At 42.5% G+C, this 17,848-nt stretch overlaps 2 protein-coding genes and 1 long non-coding RNA gene across 5 annotated transcripts; all 3 read left to right on the top strand.

Moving 5' to 3' along the window:
* LOC113461495 lies at positions 1 to 4,267 on the top strand. The gene is made up of 2 exons (XR_005514505.1): positions 1 to 245; positions 4,089 to 4,267. It is a non-coding gene; the product is annotated as an uncharacterized LOC113461495 (long non-coding RNA).
* Positions 4,268 to 7,283: 3,016 nt separating this feature from the next.
* Positions 7,284 to 10,520, top strand: LOC103699709 (putative disease resistance protein RGA1). The gene has a single exon (XM_008781712.3). The coding sequence runs from the start codon at positions 7,447 to 7,449 to the stop codon at positions 10,495 to 10,497; it is 3,051 nt and encodes a 1,016-aa protein (XP_008779934.3). The 5' UTR covers positions 7,284 to 7,446; the 3' UTR covers positions 10,498 to 10,520.
* Positions 10,503 to 12,113, top strand: LOC120112864 (disease resistance protein RGA2-like). 3 transcript variants are annotated; one of them, XR_005514504.1, is made up of 2 exons: positions 10,503 to 11,681; positions 11,857 to 12,113. XR_005514504.1 is itself a non-coding variant. In XM_039132838.1 (2 exons), the coding sequence occupies exon 1, from the start codon at positions 10,528 to 10,530 to the stop codon at positions 11,287 to 11,289; it is 762 nt and encodes a 253-aa protein (XP_038988766.1). In that variant the 5' UTR covers positions 10,503 to 10,527; the 3' UTR covers positions 11,290 to 11,310; positions 11,638 to 12,113. The 3 variants fall into 3 exon arrangements, 2 of the variants coding, with proteins under 2 accessions (XP_038988766.1, XP_038988765.1); XM_039132838.1 differs by having other exon boundaries at positions 10,503 to 11,310; positions 11,638 to 12,113; XM_039132837.1 differs by having other exon boundaries at positions 10,503 to 11,310; positions 11,550 to 12,113.
* Positions 12,114 to 17,848: the final 5,735 nt, after the last annotated feature.

Below are 17,848 nucleotides of genomic sequence, written 5' to 3'. Positions count from 1 at the left end.
TCGTTATTTCCTGGATCTCAGAGATAGAGAGAAGAAAGGCGTGAAGTAAAGTGAAGAGGGAATGCGGGCGGCGTCGTGCCCGGCATCCTGCTGCGCGAGCTGCACCTGCGGCCTCTGCACCTCCGTCGCGTCCTCCATGTCCCGCCGCTCCGCCCGCCTCGCCTGCTGGGGCCTCTTCGCCCTCTCCCTCATCCTCGCCTGGATCCTCCGCGAGGAAGCCGCCCCCCTCCTCGAAAATATCCCCTGTAAGAAGCCCTTCCCCTTCCCCTTCCCCTTCCTCCTCTTCCTCCTCCTCCTCCTCCTCTAAATTTACTACTCCCCTTCCTCACTCTCTTCCTTAAAACCCCATACCTTCTTCCTTTCCTCCAAGATCTCGATAAATCTCTTCGATCTGCTCTTTGTTCCTCCCGAACTTGGAGTCATTTTACACCGTTTCCCAATCGCAATCGTATTCATTCACGATGGCATCTACTCTTCCGATGCTGATGATGAAACCGGCTGCACGCGTTCCGGACCGCGGCATCGCGGAGCTGATTCTTTTTTTTTTTTTTTTTTTTTTTTTTTTTTTTTTTTTTTTGCTAAAACGGGGTATCATACCCGACGGAAACGGATACACCCAATAAGGTCAAAAAATAGGATACCTCGAAGTGCCAAAGGCAACTCCCCATCATCAATCCACAAGGTGCCTCCGGAGTGACAAGCTACATACGCAGCTACCCAATTCGCGGCGCCGTTACCTTCACGGTAAATATGCCTGGCCTGAAAGGCCCATCCATCCCTCGCCATAGCCCAAATGTCACGAAGCAAAGGATGATCACTACCACCACCCCTTGGACCCCTCTGGATCCAACTGATGACAGTGGCTGAGTCACCCTCCAGTATGATGGACCTAGCCTGTAAGACGCACCGGGCATGGCGAATATCCGCCCAGGCTGCTCTCAGCTCCGCACACGGAACCGAAGTGTCAAATAACTGACTGCCACCGGCAGCCACCACCCTGGCAGACGGGTCCCGAATAACAAAACCCGCGCCACCCCGTGTGCCACTATCCAGAACAGACCCATCAAAGTTGACCTTGAGGAAACTCGGAGCTGATTCCTTCGGTGCAAAAAAGATGTAGATATAGTGGAAAAGTTCCCATGAGTCTGCAGTTTGGATGTCTCTCAGTTTGGCTACCAATACCTTGGCCGTAGCGTTATACAATGTGGTACATAGACTAATCGGACGAAAGCAGCCCGGCTCCATAGCTTCTTGCCGCTTCGAAACTAAGGTAACACAAGTTTTCTTCCAGTTTATTGACATCACCCCTGAACTGAAGAACTACTGAATAGCCTCTATCACGTCCTGCCTGATGAGCATGCAATACCTCTTGAAAAATATCGGTTGAAAACCATCCGCCCCTGATGCCTTATCCTCCTTCAGGGACCACACTACCTCCTGGATATTCCTCTCCGATACTGGTCTAGTCAAAACTGCATTCTCCTCCTCATATACCACGACCGAAGGCGTCGGTAGGTCAAGAAGGCCCCCACACCCCGTCTGCTCCATCCATCTCGCTTTGAAAAACTGCTCTAATACTACCCTAATCATATCAAGGTTCTTCGAAATCTGACCCTTAGGCCCCTGATAGCTTTGATTCTGTTCGCTGCCTCTGAAATATCGTCGATTGATGAAAGAATTTGGTGTTACTGTCCTCCTTCAAATTCCACTGCACTCTTGACTTCTGTTGCCAAAAGGTCTCCTGCTGCCGAAGCAAGGAATCATGCATTGACAGAAGTAATCTGAGCTCCCCCATCTCTTCTGTCGATAAACCTCCCCTGCTAGCCTCCACAGGTTGTGAACTGGAAATGGCCTTCTCCATCTCCTCTATCCTCTTGAAGATGTTCTCTACCTCTTTTCGGTTCCATCTCTGCAACCATCTCCTAGTCAGCTCCAACCTAAGTGACACCCTGTACATGGCATCTTCCCTCACCGGTACACCTCATGCCTCTCGCATAATCTCCCAAGATCGAGGATACTGAAGCCAAAACTTCTCAAAATAGAAAGGGCATCGAACCAAAGTAGATGGAATAGTGCTTACCAGGATTGGGCTATGGTCTGACGCAAACCTGGGTAAATGCCTCACATGGTGATCTGAAAAACTCTGAATCCATCCTGCAGTAGCAAATGCTCTATCCAACCTCTCCCACACCCGGGCCTGTCCCTGTCGGTTATTACACCATGTAAACCTCGGGCCAGAGAACCTCAAGTCAATCAGCCCATTCATCATAATAAACTCTTGAAACTCTCTAACATTCCTCTTGTAAGTGAATGCCTTCCCTTCCATCTTTTCCTGCGGTCCATCTATGCAATTGAAATTTCCTGCCACCAGCATTGGATGTCCCTGGTTAACTAATTTGGACGCCTCTTCCCACAGAACTCTTCTCTCCCTGGAATCAGTACTGGCATACACCGCTGCTAAGACCCATGGGCTACCACTGCCCTCTGATATCACCATAACTATCTCCTAATTACAAACATTGAAGATGTCGAATTTGCAAGACTTCTGCTTCCAAGTTGCAATGATACCACCCGATAGTCCCTGAGATTCCACTGCATAAAACTTTCAGGATCTCGACACTGCCCTCTTAGCCTGCTGAAGACTCCCTCCAGAGAGCCTAGTCTCGAAAAGCACACAAATCTCCGAGTTATACTGCTACACCAACTTACAGAAACCCGAGATGAAAGAGGGCTTTCCAGCCCCTCGGCAGTTCCATAGGAGGATCTTCATGTATCCCTCAATGGATTGGTTCGGCCCTCTCCCTCGTAGCCGCCCCCCACAACTCCATTTGAGCTTCCATCATCCATAGACTCTCCTTGGTCAGCCCCCTTCCCTGCCTCCATCACTTTCTTAAGCAATTGAACATGGCTTATTTTACTATATTGGCGTGCCACTCACCACGCCTCATCCACTGAACCTCCTGTATCCCCAAAACCCATTTCACCACCATTCTGTACGGCCTCCTTAGGTACTCTGGCTTGAGATCCCGCTGAACAGGTCGTCGTTGGCATGATTCCGGCCATTGCCGCCGCTCCGGCCTTCATCAGGTCCCAGCCACCAACGCCGTGCGAGCCAGCCCACGCCGGGGCATCTCACCCTTCTCTTGCCGCTGGCCGGTCGGACCATCTTTTGCCCTCATCGCCGCCCCATCCTTGCGGTTGCGTGCCGCCCCCACTGTTCATTTCTTTCAATGCTAGTGCCCATCCGGAGAGCACCATCTTGCCCGAACAGTCAGAAGGAGTTGTTTGGCTTCGGTTGGTTGATACTTTTTTTTTTGCTAGGACGGGCGATTCATATTTGATGAGTACGAATACACTCGATAAAGTCAGAAAACAGAATATCTTGGAGTACCTGAGGCAGCTCCCCATCTCCAGCCCATATGGTACTACTGGCCACATAGGCGGCCACCTAATCTGCAGCCCCATTAGCTTTACGGAAGACATGCTTGGCCTGAAAAGCTACTCCATCCCTCGTTATGGCCCTGATGTCACGAAGCAGAGGGTGGTTGTCGCCCACACCCCTCGGACTCCTTTGAATCTATTTGATAACCGTGGCTGAGTCGTCCTCCAGGATGACCGAGCAAGCTCGCAAATCTAGCCGGGCATGTCAAAGGCCTAAACCACACGGCTCTCAACTCTGCACCAGGAATCGAAACATCGAATAGCTGACAGCCACCTACTGCCATCACCATGGCGTTCGGGTCTTTGATAACAAACCCCGCGCCACCTTGCATACCTTCGTCCGAGATAGATCCATCAAAATTGATCTTAAGGAAGCTCGAGGATGGAGGCTTTCAGGTGAAGAACACCGTACGGGATACTGCTGGAGCAGGATGGGAATCTCAGATATTCCGAGCTGTTAAAGGCCCTTCCGCTGATGTAATATGATTGATTTCTGCCACCTGCGCCCGGGCGCCCTCCACCACGAGCCTCGGCGACATGCAATACTTCCCGAACATTCGAGCATTTCTTGCCGTTCTTTTCAAGTGATACTTCCCTTCCAGGATTCTTTTCAAGTGATTCTGATCCCAATGTTCATCAGGCTGCAGGATTATCATCCTTTGAACTGAAGCCACACAGCTGTGTCTGATTTGCTACTAAGCGGCAGAATTTTGTTGATATTTCTATTCTCCTTGTCTATCTATATCTTGAACATCTCATCAAATAAGCATCTTTGTATCCTAATTTAGGATTTTGATTATAATAATATTTTTCATATCTTGTAATATGACCAGAAAGTTTATGTGTTCATTATTTTTCTGATTTTGTTTGTAATGTTTGTTAATATAGTCTTGTATGCCAAAAGAATGGCTCATTTTAATTTGTTGCTCATCTTCCCATGGGGTAGTCAGTAGGGCTGCAAATGGGTCAGGTCGGGTCGGGTCTTGAGTGACCCCGATTCGACTCGGTTTCTTTTTCGGTCCTAATTTTGGACCCAGACCCGATCCGGTTGAAAATCGGATCGGGTCGGATCCATGCCTACAAATTTTGACCCGACAGGTCATCCGGGTCGGGCCGGGTCAGATCCATGCCTACAAATTTTGACCATGATTAGATCTCAAGAAAAATATGCAAACTAGGTTAATTAAGAAGAATCACATATTGGTAGAAAATAAAACTAGTAGGTCTAAATGATGCTGTCACTCTCTAACTTCCGAGGCCCAAATGATGCTCCCCAAGTGTGGCACGTTGCTGAAAGGGGGAAGGGGGAGATCTACAGGGAACAGCGTCGTCACTCCTCACCATCGTCGTCCCCAAGGAGCTCATCCCTGCCAAGCCCAGAAATTTTGAGGCTCAAATGAGTCAAACGTCACCTCCTCGTCCTCTCCTCTTGGGTTTCTTCTTCTCCCGCTCCTCCTCCAAATCTCCCAGCTAACCCAGACAACCCCCACCTCTCCCTCTCCCTCTCCCTCAAGTCTGGCCTCATTGCCCTCTTACAAGATAAGCCCCCCTCGCCAGAACCTCCTCCCGGCCTATGCTAAAAAAACTCCGGAGGCGGAACATACCTTGGGACGTCGAAGAATAGGGAGAGGGAGATCTACAGAATGGGGAGCTGGAAGTCGGGAGATTTAGGGCACAAAAGCGGTCTTCTCTAGAAGTTCCTCCGCCGTAGCTCAAGATCTAGGGCACGGGAGCGAAAAAGGGATGAATCAGAAGTCGGAAGATATATAAAGCAGGCCATTTCCTTGTGGGCTGCGGGTCTAAAAAAAAAATCTGACCCCAAAAAAATGGCTTGGGTTGGGTTCGGGTCCGGGTCGAAATTGAGTGGATCCGATCCGATTCGAAAATAGAACGAATCCAAATTTAGAACTCGACCCGACCCTGCAGGTCTTAAAATTCGGGTCGGGTCGAGTCTTACGCAGGTCAGGTCAAGTCGGGTCAACCAGGTCAGGTCGGGTCATGGGGTTGACCCGATCCATTTGCAGCCCTAATAGTCACTGGCTGGTTGGCACTATTATCATGTTTATGCTTCAACATAAATGCTTTTAAAAATAAGAACTATCATAGTTTCAAGCATGGACAAAACACTTTTACCAAGCGGCTCCTGCAATATATATGAATGCCTTTCAACCTTCTCTTCTCTTCTCTTCTCTTCAAGGTGCTCATCTTACAATCAGATAAAAGTGAAAAGAACTCCCCACCCCCACCCCCACCCCCCCCCCCCCCCCCCCCCCCCCCCACCAAAACCAAAAAAAAAAAAAGAAAAGAAAAAAAAAGGAGGCAATAAGCAACCGTACGATAATTCATTGTTTGGCAAATCAGCCAGATCTCCATACCTCAGTTTATTAGCCATAGTGAAGATAACTGCAGATGTGGATCACTTGCAAGTGTACAACCAAAGTTTGCCGCACATAAGGCACGTAAGAATTGTGGTCCCTGCAACAAAATAATTGTTGCGATTCTTGTCGACGCGTAAATTGGAATTTTAAAGAGACGAGTTATCATGACAGCGTCAAGGCAAGAGTCACAAGAAGCACGAAGATTTTTTTTTTATATACAAACAAATGCAAAAAGTTGGCGGGACCAAAAGACCACGAAGCAATATTTTTGCTTCAGATTTTTTTTTAAAAAAATATTATTATTATTATTTTAACAGAAGTGCACACACAATAGATATAAATGTGCCCAATAAAATAAAAAAAAAAGAAGACTATACAAAAATTCAGATGATAATACGTAATCATGAATGATACTAAGGATGGCGGTTAGACAAAAGCTCAAGCAATGACGCGTGATTATAAATGACACCAAAAATAGCTAAAAAAAGCTACTAGAAAGTTATTCTCCATAGTAAGCGGCGGCAAGAAGCGTTAACTATGGATGACAACAAAGACACATTGGATTCACGATTCAAAATAAAATGAGAATTAAAATTAAAATTAAAATAAACTAAAATAAAAATTAAAATAAATATATTTTTTGATATTATTGCGATTCTTATCGACGCGTAGGTTGGAATTTCAAGGAAAGGATCTATCATGACAGTGCCAAAGGAAGTTTCCCAGAAATTTCGTAGGGACGTGCGACTTCCGTTTTCCTTTTTCTTTTTTTTTTGGGATGGAAGCATCTTTCATCTTGTTGGATGATGAATAAATCCAACGGCGGCCCGCTGCCACTCCAGTGACATGTGGTTAGATCGCCTTTCTGGGCAGCTCTTTTGGCCGTTTTCGGACTATTGCCGGTGGTGGTGCCATGTCTTGTCACCTTCGCTTAAACAACATGGCAAGAATCGTGCTAAGAAGCACATTTTTTTTTTTTTTAATACAAACGAACGTGAAGACTTGACGGGAGAAAAAGACACCACCAAGAAATATTCTTCCTAGTTGGCGAGGGGAAGAAGAGTAATCATGCTCACACAAAATACATTTGGTTCGCAATCAAAAATAAAACTAGAATTAAAATCAAAATAAACTAAAATAAAAATTAAAATAAATATATTTTTCGACATATTTACTTCATCATTGAAATCAAAATTAAAAAAAATATTAGATTGAATATCAAAAAATCTAAGATTATATTTTGAAAAATTAAGATATTTTTATTTCTTTTTAAAACTGGAATAAAATTAAAATTTTCTCCAACGAAATAATAAAAATAAGAGCCATCTATTTCCGTTCCTATCAAATCTCTCAGCCAAACATCTTCCGATTATCTTTTCTAAAATACGTGATAGCAATTTAGTTTGGTAAGATAAGACTGAAATAATGGGTGGTTGTAATACTGTAGACTATATGCAGAGCAGTTGATTAAACAAGCAGGAAAGGAAAAAGCACAAACAAGAAAAGCTTCCAGAGCACCTACAGATCTAGCGGAAAGAGGGAGAGCATTTCCACTGGGTCACGTTCTTTGCCATTCGTCAACTCTTCTTCCCAAATCAATCGGAGAGACTCTTTGCAGCCTGGAGTAATGGCTGGCGTGCTTCTCTCACCCTTGCTATCGGTGGTGCTTGGGAAGGCGACCGACCATGTTGGAGAACAGTTTGGACGGATGTGGGGCATCCATGAGAAGCTAGAAAAGCTGAAAAGAACGCTGCTGGCAATCCAGTACAAACTTGGAGATGCAGAGGAGCGCCAAGTCAAGGATGCGGCTGTGAAGAGCTGGCTGGCTGCACTGAAGGATGCAGCCTACGAAGCAGACGACATACTGGATGAGTTCAATGTCGAAGCAATGCGGCGGAAGGCAGAGATTCAGATCGATATGACAAAAAAGGTGCGCAGCTTCTTTTCTCTTGGCAATCCAGTTTGGTTTCGCCTTAAGATGGGGCGAGAGTTGCATGCTAGTGCTGAAAAAATAGAGAAACTAGTAGACGAGGGAAATAAATTTGGTTTCGAGGTCAAAACCCAACCCCAAAACAGGGACAGGCCACAAACCCACTCTTATGTTGATGAATCAGAGGTCATTGGTAGGGAGGAAGATAAAGAAAAAATAGTGAAGTTGTTACTGGATCATGATAACATTAACCAGAATGTTGCAGTCCTTCCCATAGTTGGGATGGGAGGTTTGGGTAAGACCACACTGGCCCAATTGATTTACAAAGATGAGAGGGTGGAGAAACATTTCCAGCCGCTGCTCATATGGGTCTGTGTGTCGGATGAGTTCGATGTTGCAAAACTTGCTCAAGCAATAATAGCTTCAGCCACAGGGAAAGAGTGCGAGCTATCGACCATGGAGTTGTTACAACGCGGCCTTCGAGAAGTTGTAAGTGGGAAGAGGTACTTGCTTGTATTAGATGATATTTGGAACGAGGATCAGGCAAAGTGGGATCAGCTAAAAACTATACTAGCAACTGGTGGAGAAGGGAGTAGGATTGTTGTGACTACACGAAGTAAGCGGGCATCGTCGATAATGGGTACCCTCGGCACTTATCACCTACCGACTTTGACTGAGGATGATTCTTGGGCATTGTTTAGGAAGAGAGCATTTGAAGGGGGAGCAGAAGAGCCTCAAAATCTCGTAAGCATCGGCAAGGAGATTGTCAAGAAATGTGGTGGGTTGCCTCTGGCAGTGAAGACACTGGGGGGATTAATGCATTTCAAGAGCCAGGAAAGGGAATGGTTGTCCGTGAGGGATAGCGAGATTTGGGATCTGCAGGTCGGTGAAGATGAGATCTTACCAGCACTAAGGTTGAGCTACAGTCATTTGCCTTCCGATTTAAAACAGTGCTTTCCTTTTTGTGCCATATTTCCGCAGGATTATGTGATGGAAAAGGATCTGTTAATTCAACTATGGATGGCAAACGGATTCATTCCATCCGATGGAAGAAAGGAGTTGGAGGACAAAGGGCATGAGATTTTTAATGAGTTGGCTTGGAGATCTTTCTTTCAGGATAACAAAGATGCTGAGGAGCACAGTGCTCGCTCATACAGGCATGAACTTTATTATAGAACAACATGCAAGATGCATGACCTCATGCACGATCTGGCACGATCCATTATGGGGAACGAATGCCTTAGCATACTGGACCCTGCCAGGTGGGAAGATGTACCTCAGAAAACCCGTCACTTGTGTACACATGAGGAGTTTCGATCGTACATTCATAGGACCTTGAATAATTATCCAAATATTCGCACTCTCCTGTCCTCCGTACCAAAGAGACTCTATACTGATATCACAGTGACTGCGGGTTCGTCAAAGCCGAAGCCCTTGAGAGCATTGGATCTACATGGTACTATTATCACACGACTACCTATTGCAATTGCATATTTGAAACATCTGAGATACCTCGACCTTTCTGATACTCCTATTGAAATATTACCGGATGCCACCAGCACACTTTTCAATCTACAAACTCTGAAACTCTCTTACTGCCGGAATCTGCGTAAGCTGCCCAAAGACATGAGAAATATGAGTAGCCTGAGGCATCTCTACATTGACAGATGTGGTAATCTGAAGCAGCTGCCAGCAGGTATGGGGCAATTGAGCAGCCTGCGAACATTGACCAAATACATCGTAGGCAATGATGCTGGAAGGCGTATAGGTGAGTTGAATAGCTTAAATCTCAGTGGCCTTCTAGAGCTGTATAACCTGAGGAATGTGAGGGATGCAGCAGATGCTAAACAAGCTAATATTTGTTCCAAGCTAAACCTTTGCTTATTAATATTATGTTGGGATTTGATTCAGTGGTATCCCCCTCAGTGCTATGCAGAAAGTGCCCATAAATATTTTGAAGAAGATGTTTTGCCAGTAGAAAATGCTGAAGAGGTGTTGGAAGCCCTTAGACCTCATGATGGCTTAAATCTGCTGACAGTATGGCATTACGGGGGCGGTAGCTTTCCAATGTGGATGATGGACTCTCCATTGCTACAAAATTTAGTTGAGATCCATTTGGGATTTTGCACAGGATGCCAACATCTCCCGCCTTTGTGGCAGCTACCTTTTCTTAAATTTCTCTATATGATTAAGATGGATAGGATCAAGCATATTTGTAGCAGCACCATCTATGGCAATGCAAGTAATGGCATAGTGCGAGCATTCCCCTCACTGAAGAGACTGGTGTTGCATACGATGCATAGCTTGGAGAAGTGGTCAGAGTTTGAAGGAACTGCAGAGGTCACGTTAGTTTTTCCTCACCTTGCTAAGCTTGAGATCATTAATTGCCCAAATTTGATGACCATGCCAGAGCTTCCATCTCTCAAAAGTTTTAAAATGAAAGGAACTACTAATAAGCAGTTGGGCTTGATCTGTAGTCTGACGACACTCTCTTCCCTTAGCATTCATGTCTATAAAACAAGCGATGGTACAGAGTCGCCTCCTGTTGCTGATCAGAAGAAAATGTCTTTCAGCTATTTCAGATCTCTTGAAAAGTTAGCTATTACCGCATTGGAGGATCTAGCACCATTGCTGGAGGAGGAGGAGGATATGAGAGGGCTGAGCACATCCCTGCATCATTTGGAGATTAAATCCTGCAATTGGATTTTTTCACCACCACTGCAATCATCACCACCTTTGGCATTTTAGAAGAACCTTACTTCTCTCCAATATTTGAGCATGCATTCTTGTGATGATCTGCTCTACTGGCCGGAGGCAGAGTTCCGTGGCTTGAAATCACTGAAGACGATATATATCTGGCATTGCAATAAGTTGGTTGGCACGTCACCTTTGCCATTATCCTCGTCATCATCAAGGGATGGAGAGCTCCTACCAAACCTGAAAGAGCTGACTATTGATCATTGTGATGGTCTGCTGGAATTGCCCAAGTTACCTGCTTTCCTCAAAGAACTCTATGTTGGCTGGTGCCCCAAACTAAATTCCTTGACAGAAGGCCTGCGACATGCCACTTCTCTTAAGGATGTCCGTATTGTCGGTTGCCCAAGTCTGACTTCTCTACCGGTAGATCTGGGGCACCAAACAGCGCTCGAGATTCTGGTCATTAACAGTTGCAGCAAATTGCCATCTCTGCCAGAAAGGATGCAGGGCCACACTGCCCTTTGGTATCTGTCTATTGGGCAATGCCCTCTGCTTTCATCACTCCCAGAAGGTATGCAGGGCCTCACTGCCCTTCAGCGTTTGTCTATTACGCAATGCCCTCTGCTTTCATCACTCCCAGAAGGTCTACAACAACGACTCCCCGGCCTTCAGTATCTTGAGATTGAAGGGTGCCCCGACCTGGAGAGACTGTGTAAGAGAGGAGGACCGTATTGGGACCTCATCTCACACATCCCCAGGACTGAAATATTATCTGAGAGGAGGAGCAACTTCAGCACATTCCTTCCTTCCATTTCTTGCTTTAGAAGACCATCTACAGTTTAATGTCATCCCAATCCTTTCGAGGTACAGTCCCATCTCTCTCTCTCAAATGAAATGGAAATTAGCGAGTACAATTATTTATGTTCCTTCACATGCTTGTTCCTGCTGAGGGAATCTAGTGGCAAGTTTTAGATCAGTTTGTTCATGCTCGCCTAAGCAGTTCCTAAAGGGAATCAATGGCATCTTCCTGAGATGGTAGCCACACTACACTGTTCACATAAACTATTATGAACTAATTCATGATTCTCACAAGTATTTTGCAGGGATAAGAGGTCAAGTGGGAGCTGGAGGGATACATATTGGAATATTTTATTCAGCTTTTCTCATCTTATTTTTCTCTTGCTATGTTAGATGAGCAGCAAATTTAGCTTCAGGATGAATCAAGAGCATTCATGGTACAAGCAGCTTTCTTGTCGATCATTTCAGCATTGAACTTCTTTCTATTCTAAATCCAGTAACAGAAGAAACAACATACTATGCTTTGGATAAACTTTTCAAAGATTTCCAGACATTCAATGATCAAGTAGCTTCATGTGAATCTTCTTGATAGATTTGCTTTTGCTGTTGAAGGGACGCTAGGAAGAGAGAAGCTTAATTCCCTTTCAGAAGATGTTATTTGGCGTTTAATGTTATGCTGATTGTTTACTCTGAACCTTATTTCATTTCATGTCCTTCAATATATAAATATTGTATTTGAAGATTTTGGACAGTACTTCTGCTTTATGAACCAAAAATAAGTGAAAGATAGTGATGTTCATTAATTATTTGAACATCCACTTTGGTTTCTCTAAACATTTTTAAGTAGCATCATACAACAGCTATTTGATTGAGAAAACTACTGTCACTAGCATGTTTTTCTAGTTTGCTTTTATGAGAAAATGTTTGGTGATGTTTTCTTACAAGCTTCGGCACTTCTCTGGTTGATCTGGAAGGAGGAAAAAGAGTGGCGTTAAAAGAGTATTTTCTTGGAAGAGGGCTGCCATGGAGGCATTGATGTTTTCTTGCCACTCTTTGTTGTTTTTTGTTGGGCAGTGAATTGGTAAGGTTCAAGAGAAAGAGAAACTGAAGTCCTTGTTTCTGATTGTGGGCATAGATACTGGATAGAGGATCCTAGAGGAGAGGTAAAATCTAGAGTGTAGATTGCATGACAATTCCTCTCTTTTTTGTGTCCTTTATGGGCTCGTTTGGTTCGCGGGAAGTATTTTCCCTCATAGAACTATGATTCCTGGGAATCAGATTCCTGGGAAGAGGATACCTAGGAAAGTACTTTTGACATGTTTGGTTAACCATGGGAAAGTGACTAATTTCCAAAGTGCTTATGTTTGGTTGACCATCCACTTTCCTAGGAAAGTTATGTATAATTCCTATTATGCCCTTAATAAAAATTAGGTCTTTAATGCCTCTTTAATGCTTCTTTAATGCTGAAGGGTCTTTTTGGGAAAAAATAAAAAAGGAGTGATTCCCACCTCATGGGAAAGTAACTTTCCCATGTTTCTCATGGGAAAGACTTTCCCATGAAATGTGGGAATCATATTCCCATGGGAATACAACTTTCCCATCTCTCTCCTTTGAAAACTCCAACCAAACAAGAGGCATTTTATTACTTTCCCGTTGACCACACTTTTCCCCCTCGTTTTCCTGCGAACCAAACGAGCCCTATATATTCCAGGAGATCTAGCTTCACTGCTCCCTAGGAGTTTTTGTTATTTATTCTATTTTTTTTAGGCGTTGTTTCTATGCCTACACCTCTGTTGCATATAATTCAAATACAGATTGCAATTAGAAATGCTGCAATTAAAGTTGCATTTGAAAATTGTAAATACAATTGCGGCTATTGGGTTGTATAATGCTGAAAGTGTTATGGTATTCCTGCAAATGATTGACTGAAGTTGGAAACAATGAACTGCTTTTCTACTATTATACTATAATAATTATCATACTATTTTTATAATTATAATAAAAATGTAATGATATTATTAAATTGTTATTAAATATTATTAAATTATTATAACAATAATTACTATATTATTTTTATCACTATGAAATAATTTGTTCTTATAAATTAGAAATATTATTACAATAATAAACAATATTCATAATATATCTTATTATACTAACTAATAATTATTAGTAAAAATGTATTTTTGTATAATGAAATTTTAGTGTACTAGCAATCCGGTCGGTAAAATTCAGCTCGTAGATATTTGGTCAAAAAGATTAAGAAATCATGCAAAATTCCGAAGTCAGACAGACGAAGCGCAACGTTGTCTGTCCTTTAGTGCCATGTAAGTATGTAACTGCACGTAATTTTTAAATTTGCTGAAGTAGCAAATTAAGAATTAAAATAATATTTTCTACCTAATAAATTAATTAAAAAATTAATTGATTCCTGCAAAGAGAATGGCCAGCAATAAAAATTGAGAGGTGCCACATAATTAATTCATTGTTGGCGAGTCTGCTAGCCTAACTCGCCCAACTCAACTGAGTTGAGGTAGAGTTTGGAACTGGGTTAGGGGGTAAGGCAAGTCCGGTGCTACATAATCCTTCAAGTTGCTCTTCCATATTTAATGTTAAAAAAATTATTCATTGTATTTTCCAAGCCTGATCTATTTTTTCTAGGTTTGCATTGATGCTTGATCTAATTTAATAGGTTTTGACTCAAATATCAAATTGATTTTTTGAGGAATACTAAATTTATTCATCTTTTATTTAGTTGGTTTTAATTATGCCAAATTTATACATGATCCAAATAAAATTACATCAATCTTGTATTTACACATAATTGATGTTTTCATACAACGTTGGCTCTAATGTATTTTTGTCCAAAATACCAATTCAACTATCTCCCACATTGTTTCTTATTTGACATTAAGAATGTATTTACCTGCAAGACTTTAGATTCATCAATTTCCCTTCTTTGCCACGCAAGCCATTTCCACCAACCCGCTTCAGCCACTTACATGCACCATAAATTTTGTCAATCTATCCTATAGAAGACTCTAAAAGAATCAGTTTTATCCAATAAATCAGCTCCCCAAACTTTGTAAATACCTCCTTACCTCATGCACATGAAAAGAAATGAAAGGAAAGATTGAAAATTTAGTGAAGATTCTAGTCAAATGAAGACTTCTGTTCTTCTTCTTCTTCATCATCATCAGATCTTAATGAGAAGAACAATTGAAAGCTTAGCTAAGACTGGAGTCATTCCCTTCTTCTTCCTCTCTCCATCAGACCTTTCAGAACCTATTTCCACCATTCGAGCACCCTTCAGTGTCTAGATTCAACATGCTATATGCTTCCACACACCCTTTCTCTAAACCATTACAAGCCATCCATCAAGGAGATCAGGAAGGACCAAGAAGGATTTGCTCCCCTATGCTTTACTTGAGAGATGTCTACTATAGCTCCAAAGGAGATCTCATTTGAGCAGGGGAAGCACTTGGAGGAACCAGCTTTCCTTATTTTATAGTAGCACATGAGGATGCCGGGCTGAAATGGAGGTGACAAAAATTAGGAGGAGGAAATTCTTTTATATAGCTCATAGGTCTTGTGATGCAGGAAAAACAATCAGATTAAGAGGAGGAAATCTTCCAAATTAATTTCCTTTTATATAGGTGATGGCCTTCGCAAGAAAGAAAAATGGGGTACTTTTCAACTGAGGTCAGATTTTATTAGACTAAGTTAAGTTCCATTCTTTTAAATGGGAAGAGAAGTTATAATAATATAGCGCGAACATCTTAAAGTTTGTTAGGTATGTATATCTAGAAGCTATTGCAGAGACCTACAAATAAAACATCAATGTTGGTTATGTGAAATTTAGAATGTTATGAAGTTAAATATACATATAAATGTGAGTAATCAAATCACCAAGTTCAAATCTCGGCATGGTGTTTATATGGCGATAATGAAAAATTATAGTGTGCATCGACCTTTTAGATATGCTTCTATATATGATTACTGGAAAACTATTTGTGACAAATGTTTTTTATTAGGCTTAAATTAGCCAAATAAGCAATCATCAATCTGATAGGTGTATGTAAACATGCATATTTGTACTAAGAAAACATCTATTATCAAAACATGCATGATATGTGGTCATTCAAAATTTTACATTTCTTATTTCATATATATATATCTTGCAAATGGTTCCTTCTATTTGAGCGATATATATTGGCTCATGCATGTTGTACTAACAAAAGCATCCATACTCAACACATGCATGATATGCGGGTGTTGAAAATTTTACATTTTTTAATTCTCAAAAAAAAATACATATCTTGCAAATGGTTCATTCTATTTGCAAGATATATATTAGATTTGTATAATTTTTGAGTACCAGACCTCCAAGAGGCTCTTAGGAGTAAGTTGCTACCCAACTGTGCTAACAATTCTTAACTATGATGCTCTAGAAGTAACTGGACTATTTTTTTTTTTTTTTGAGAAAAAATCAGGCAATTTGATGGACAAGGGTAGTAAGTAGGCAATAATCTCAGTCTCGATCATGCACCTAGGCTTACCTTTCATCCAATTTAAATATTTCACTCTCCCACCTCGAGGCTTCTTTGTGTCATTAGATAGTATATATGCTATGGAAACAATGGAATAATATCTTTCAGTATAAATTGTCCATGAGATATCTCCATGAAAAAGGCTTCGTGCTCTATTCTTCTCTAAACTTTAGATGAATGGTATACTAAGTTTTTAGGGATGTTGCTGTCACACCCTCGCTTGCGCAGGGCACGTGAGGCACCCAGTGCCCACATGGGAGCCACATAAGGAGGGAACACGGAGCTCCCCTGCTAGATATTGTTTGATTTGGGGCCCGTGCGCACGCGCACGCTGCTCAGACCTCTCCCCGATTTTGTTTTTCATCCAAAACACGTCTGCAGGATTTAGAAACACTCGCATCATATGCTCAGCCTCTGAAACGAGTCTAGCCGATGTGGGATCTTTCATTCACCCACCCTCGGACTAGAGTCGTCCTCAGCTCTGATACCAAATATCACGCCTCCGCCTGTACGGGGCATGTGAGGCTAGGGTTGTTAATGAGCCCGAGCAGCTCACGAGCCCAAACGAGTTCTAGTCTTCCACTGAAAAATTTTATTTCAGCAGCATAATTCATAAAAAATTGACCACATAGAGAAAAATAGCCTGATATCGAGCCCGAGCTCGGGCTCGTTCTGGAGCTCGTAATTGAAACAAGCTTTACAAGCTCATGCCCGAGCCTTTGCTTTGCCAAACAAGCCCGAGCTTGAGCCCAATACAGAGCTCGTTACCGAGCCCGAGCTTCTATGAAACGAGTCGAGCCGAGCTCTCCCAGGCTCGGGCTCGGCTCGGCTCGTTAACAGCCCTATGTGAGGCACCCAGTGCCCACGTGGAGGCCATATGAGAGGGGAACACGGGGCTCCCCTGCCAGATATTGTCCGGTTTCGAGGCCCACACCCGCGCGCACGCGCTGCTCAGACCCCGCCTCGATTTTGTTTTCCACCCAAAATGCGTCTGCAGAATTTGGAGACACCCGCTTCATATGCCCAAGCTCTGAAACGAGTCTAGCTGATGTGGGATCTTTCATTCACCCACCCTCAGACTAGAGCCGTCTTCGGCTCTGATACCAAATATCATACCCCCGCCTGCGCGGGGCACGTAAGGCACCCAGTGCCCACATGGGGGCCACATGAGGGGGGAACACGGGGCTCCCCTGCCAGAGATATTGTCCGGTTTCAGGGACCGCACGCATGCACATGCGCCGCTCATACCTCTCTCCGATTTTGTTTTCCACCTAAAACGCGTCTGTAGGATTTGGAGACACCTGCCTCATACGCCCAGGCTCTGAAACGAGTCTAGCCGATGTAGGATCTTTCAATTGTTACTGTAGTAATGGTTCTAACATTAAAAAAACATTATGTTCGACCAGTTTTATGCCGGTTTCGTAGTTGGCTAGGTAGCATGCAACGCGTGCAAGATGATTCAGGACAAGATAGTACATCATCTCAAGAACCAAACCTACCTGATTGATTTCATCAGGTTAGCTTGGTTGGTGTTTTAATATTAAGTTGTTTAGTTGCAACTTTTGTTTGGAAAAAAAAATCTTATTCGCTGACTTGACTTCGAGGGAAGAGGATGTTCCACCAAATTAAACCCAAATCTTCGTGATTTATATTGTACAATATTCATCTAAAATTTTCGAAGTAAAGTGCATAATCTCATAATTTATTATTATACCATACACTAATGCTTATCTTAGTTTTAGTTTTGTCAAATAAAATCTTAGATTTTCTTCTCTCTTTGTCTCTCTCTCTCTCTCTCTAATATCCTATGTCCAAAATCAACAATTTATATTTTAAATTTTATTATTATATACTCCGATGACTAGATTATCTTATTATATACTTCCCAACATGTAAAGTATTTTCTGGATTAATTTTTTTTTAAAATTCGTGTTGTTTACTCTTATTCTTAATATATTTTATTATGTCATAAAAAATTATTAAATAAAATTAATACATTATAATACTATAATTATTTTGTACTTTTTAGATAATTAAAAAAATGATTTCAAATA

The sequence above is a fragment of the Phoenix dactylifera genome, chromosome 13, assembly GCF_009389715.1.
Source record: "Phoenix dactylifera cultivar Barhee BC4 chromosome 13, palm_55x_up_171113_PBpolish2nd_filt_p, whole genome shotgun sequence".
In the NCBI taxonomy this organism is placed as follows: Eukaryota; Viridiplantae; Streptophyta; class Magnoliopsida; order Arecales; family Arecaceae; genus Phoenix; species Phoenix dactylifera.
The sequence above is the reverse complement of the archived record's forward strand: the minus strand, read 5'-3'. Positions and strand labels throughout refer to the sequence as shown.

Bases quoted from the DNA above. Each gene is read 5' to 3' on its own strand.
- LOC120112864 (XM_039132838.1), top strand. From the start codon at position 10,528: ATGCATTCTTGTGATGATCTGCTCTACTGGCCGGAGGCAGAGTTCCGT.
- LOC103699709 (XM_008781712.3), top strand. From the start codon at position 7,447: ATGGCTGGCGTGCTTCTCTCACCCTTGCTATCGGTGGTGCTTGGGAAG.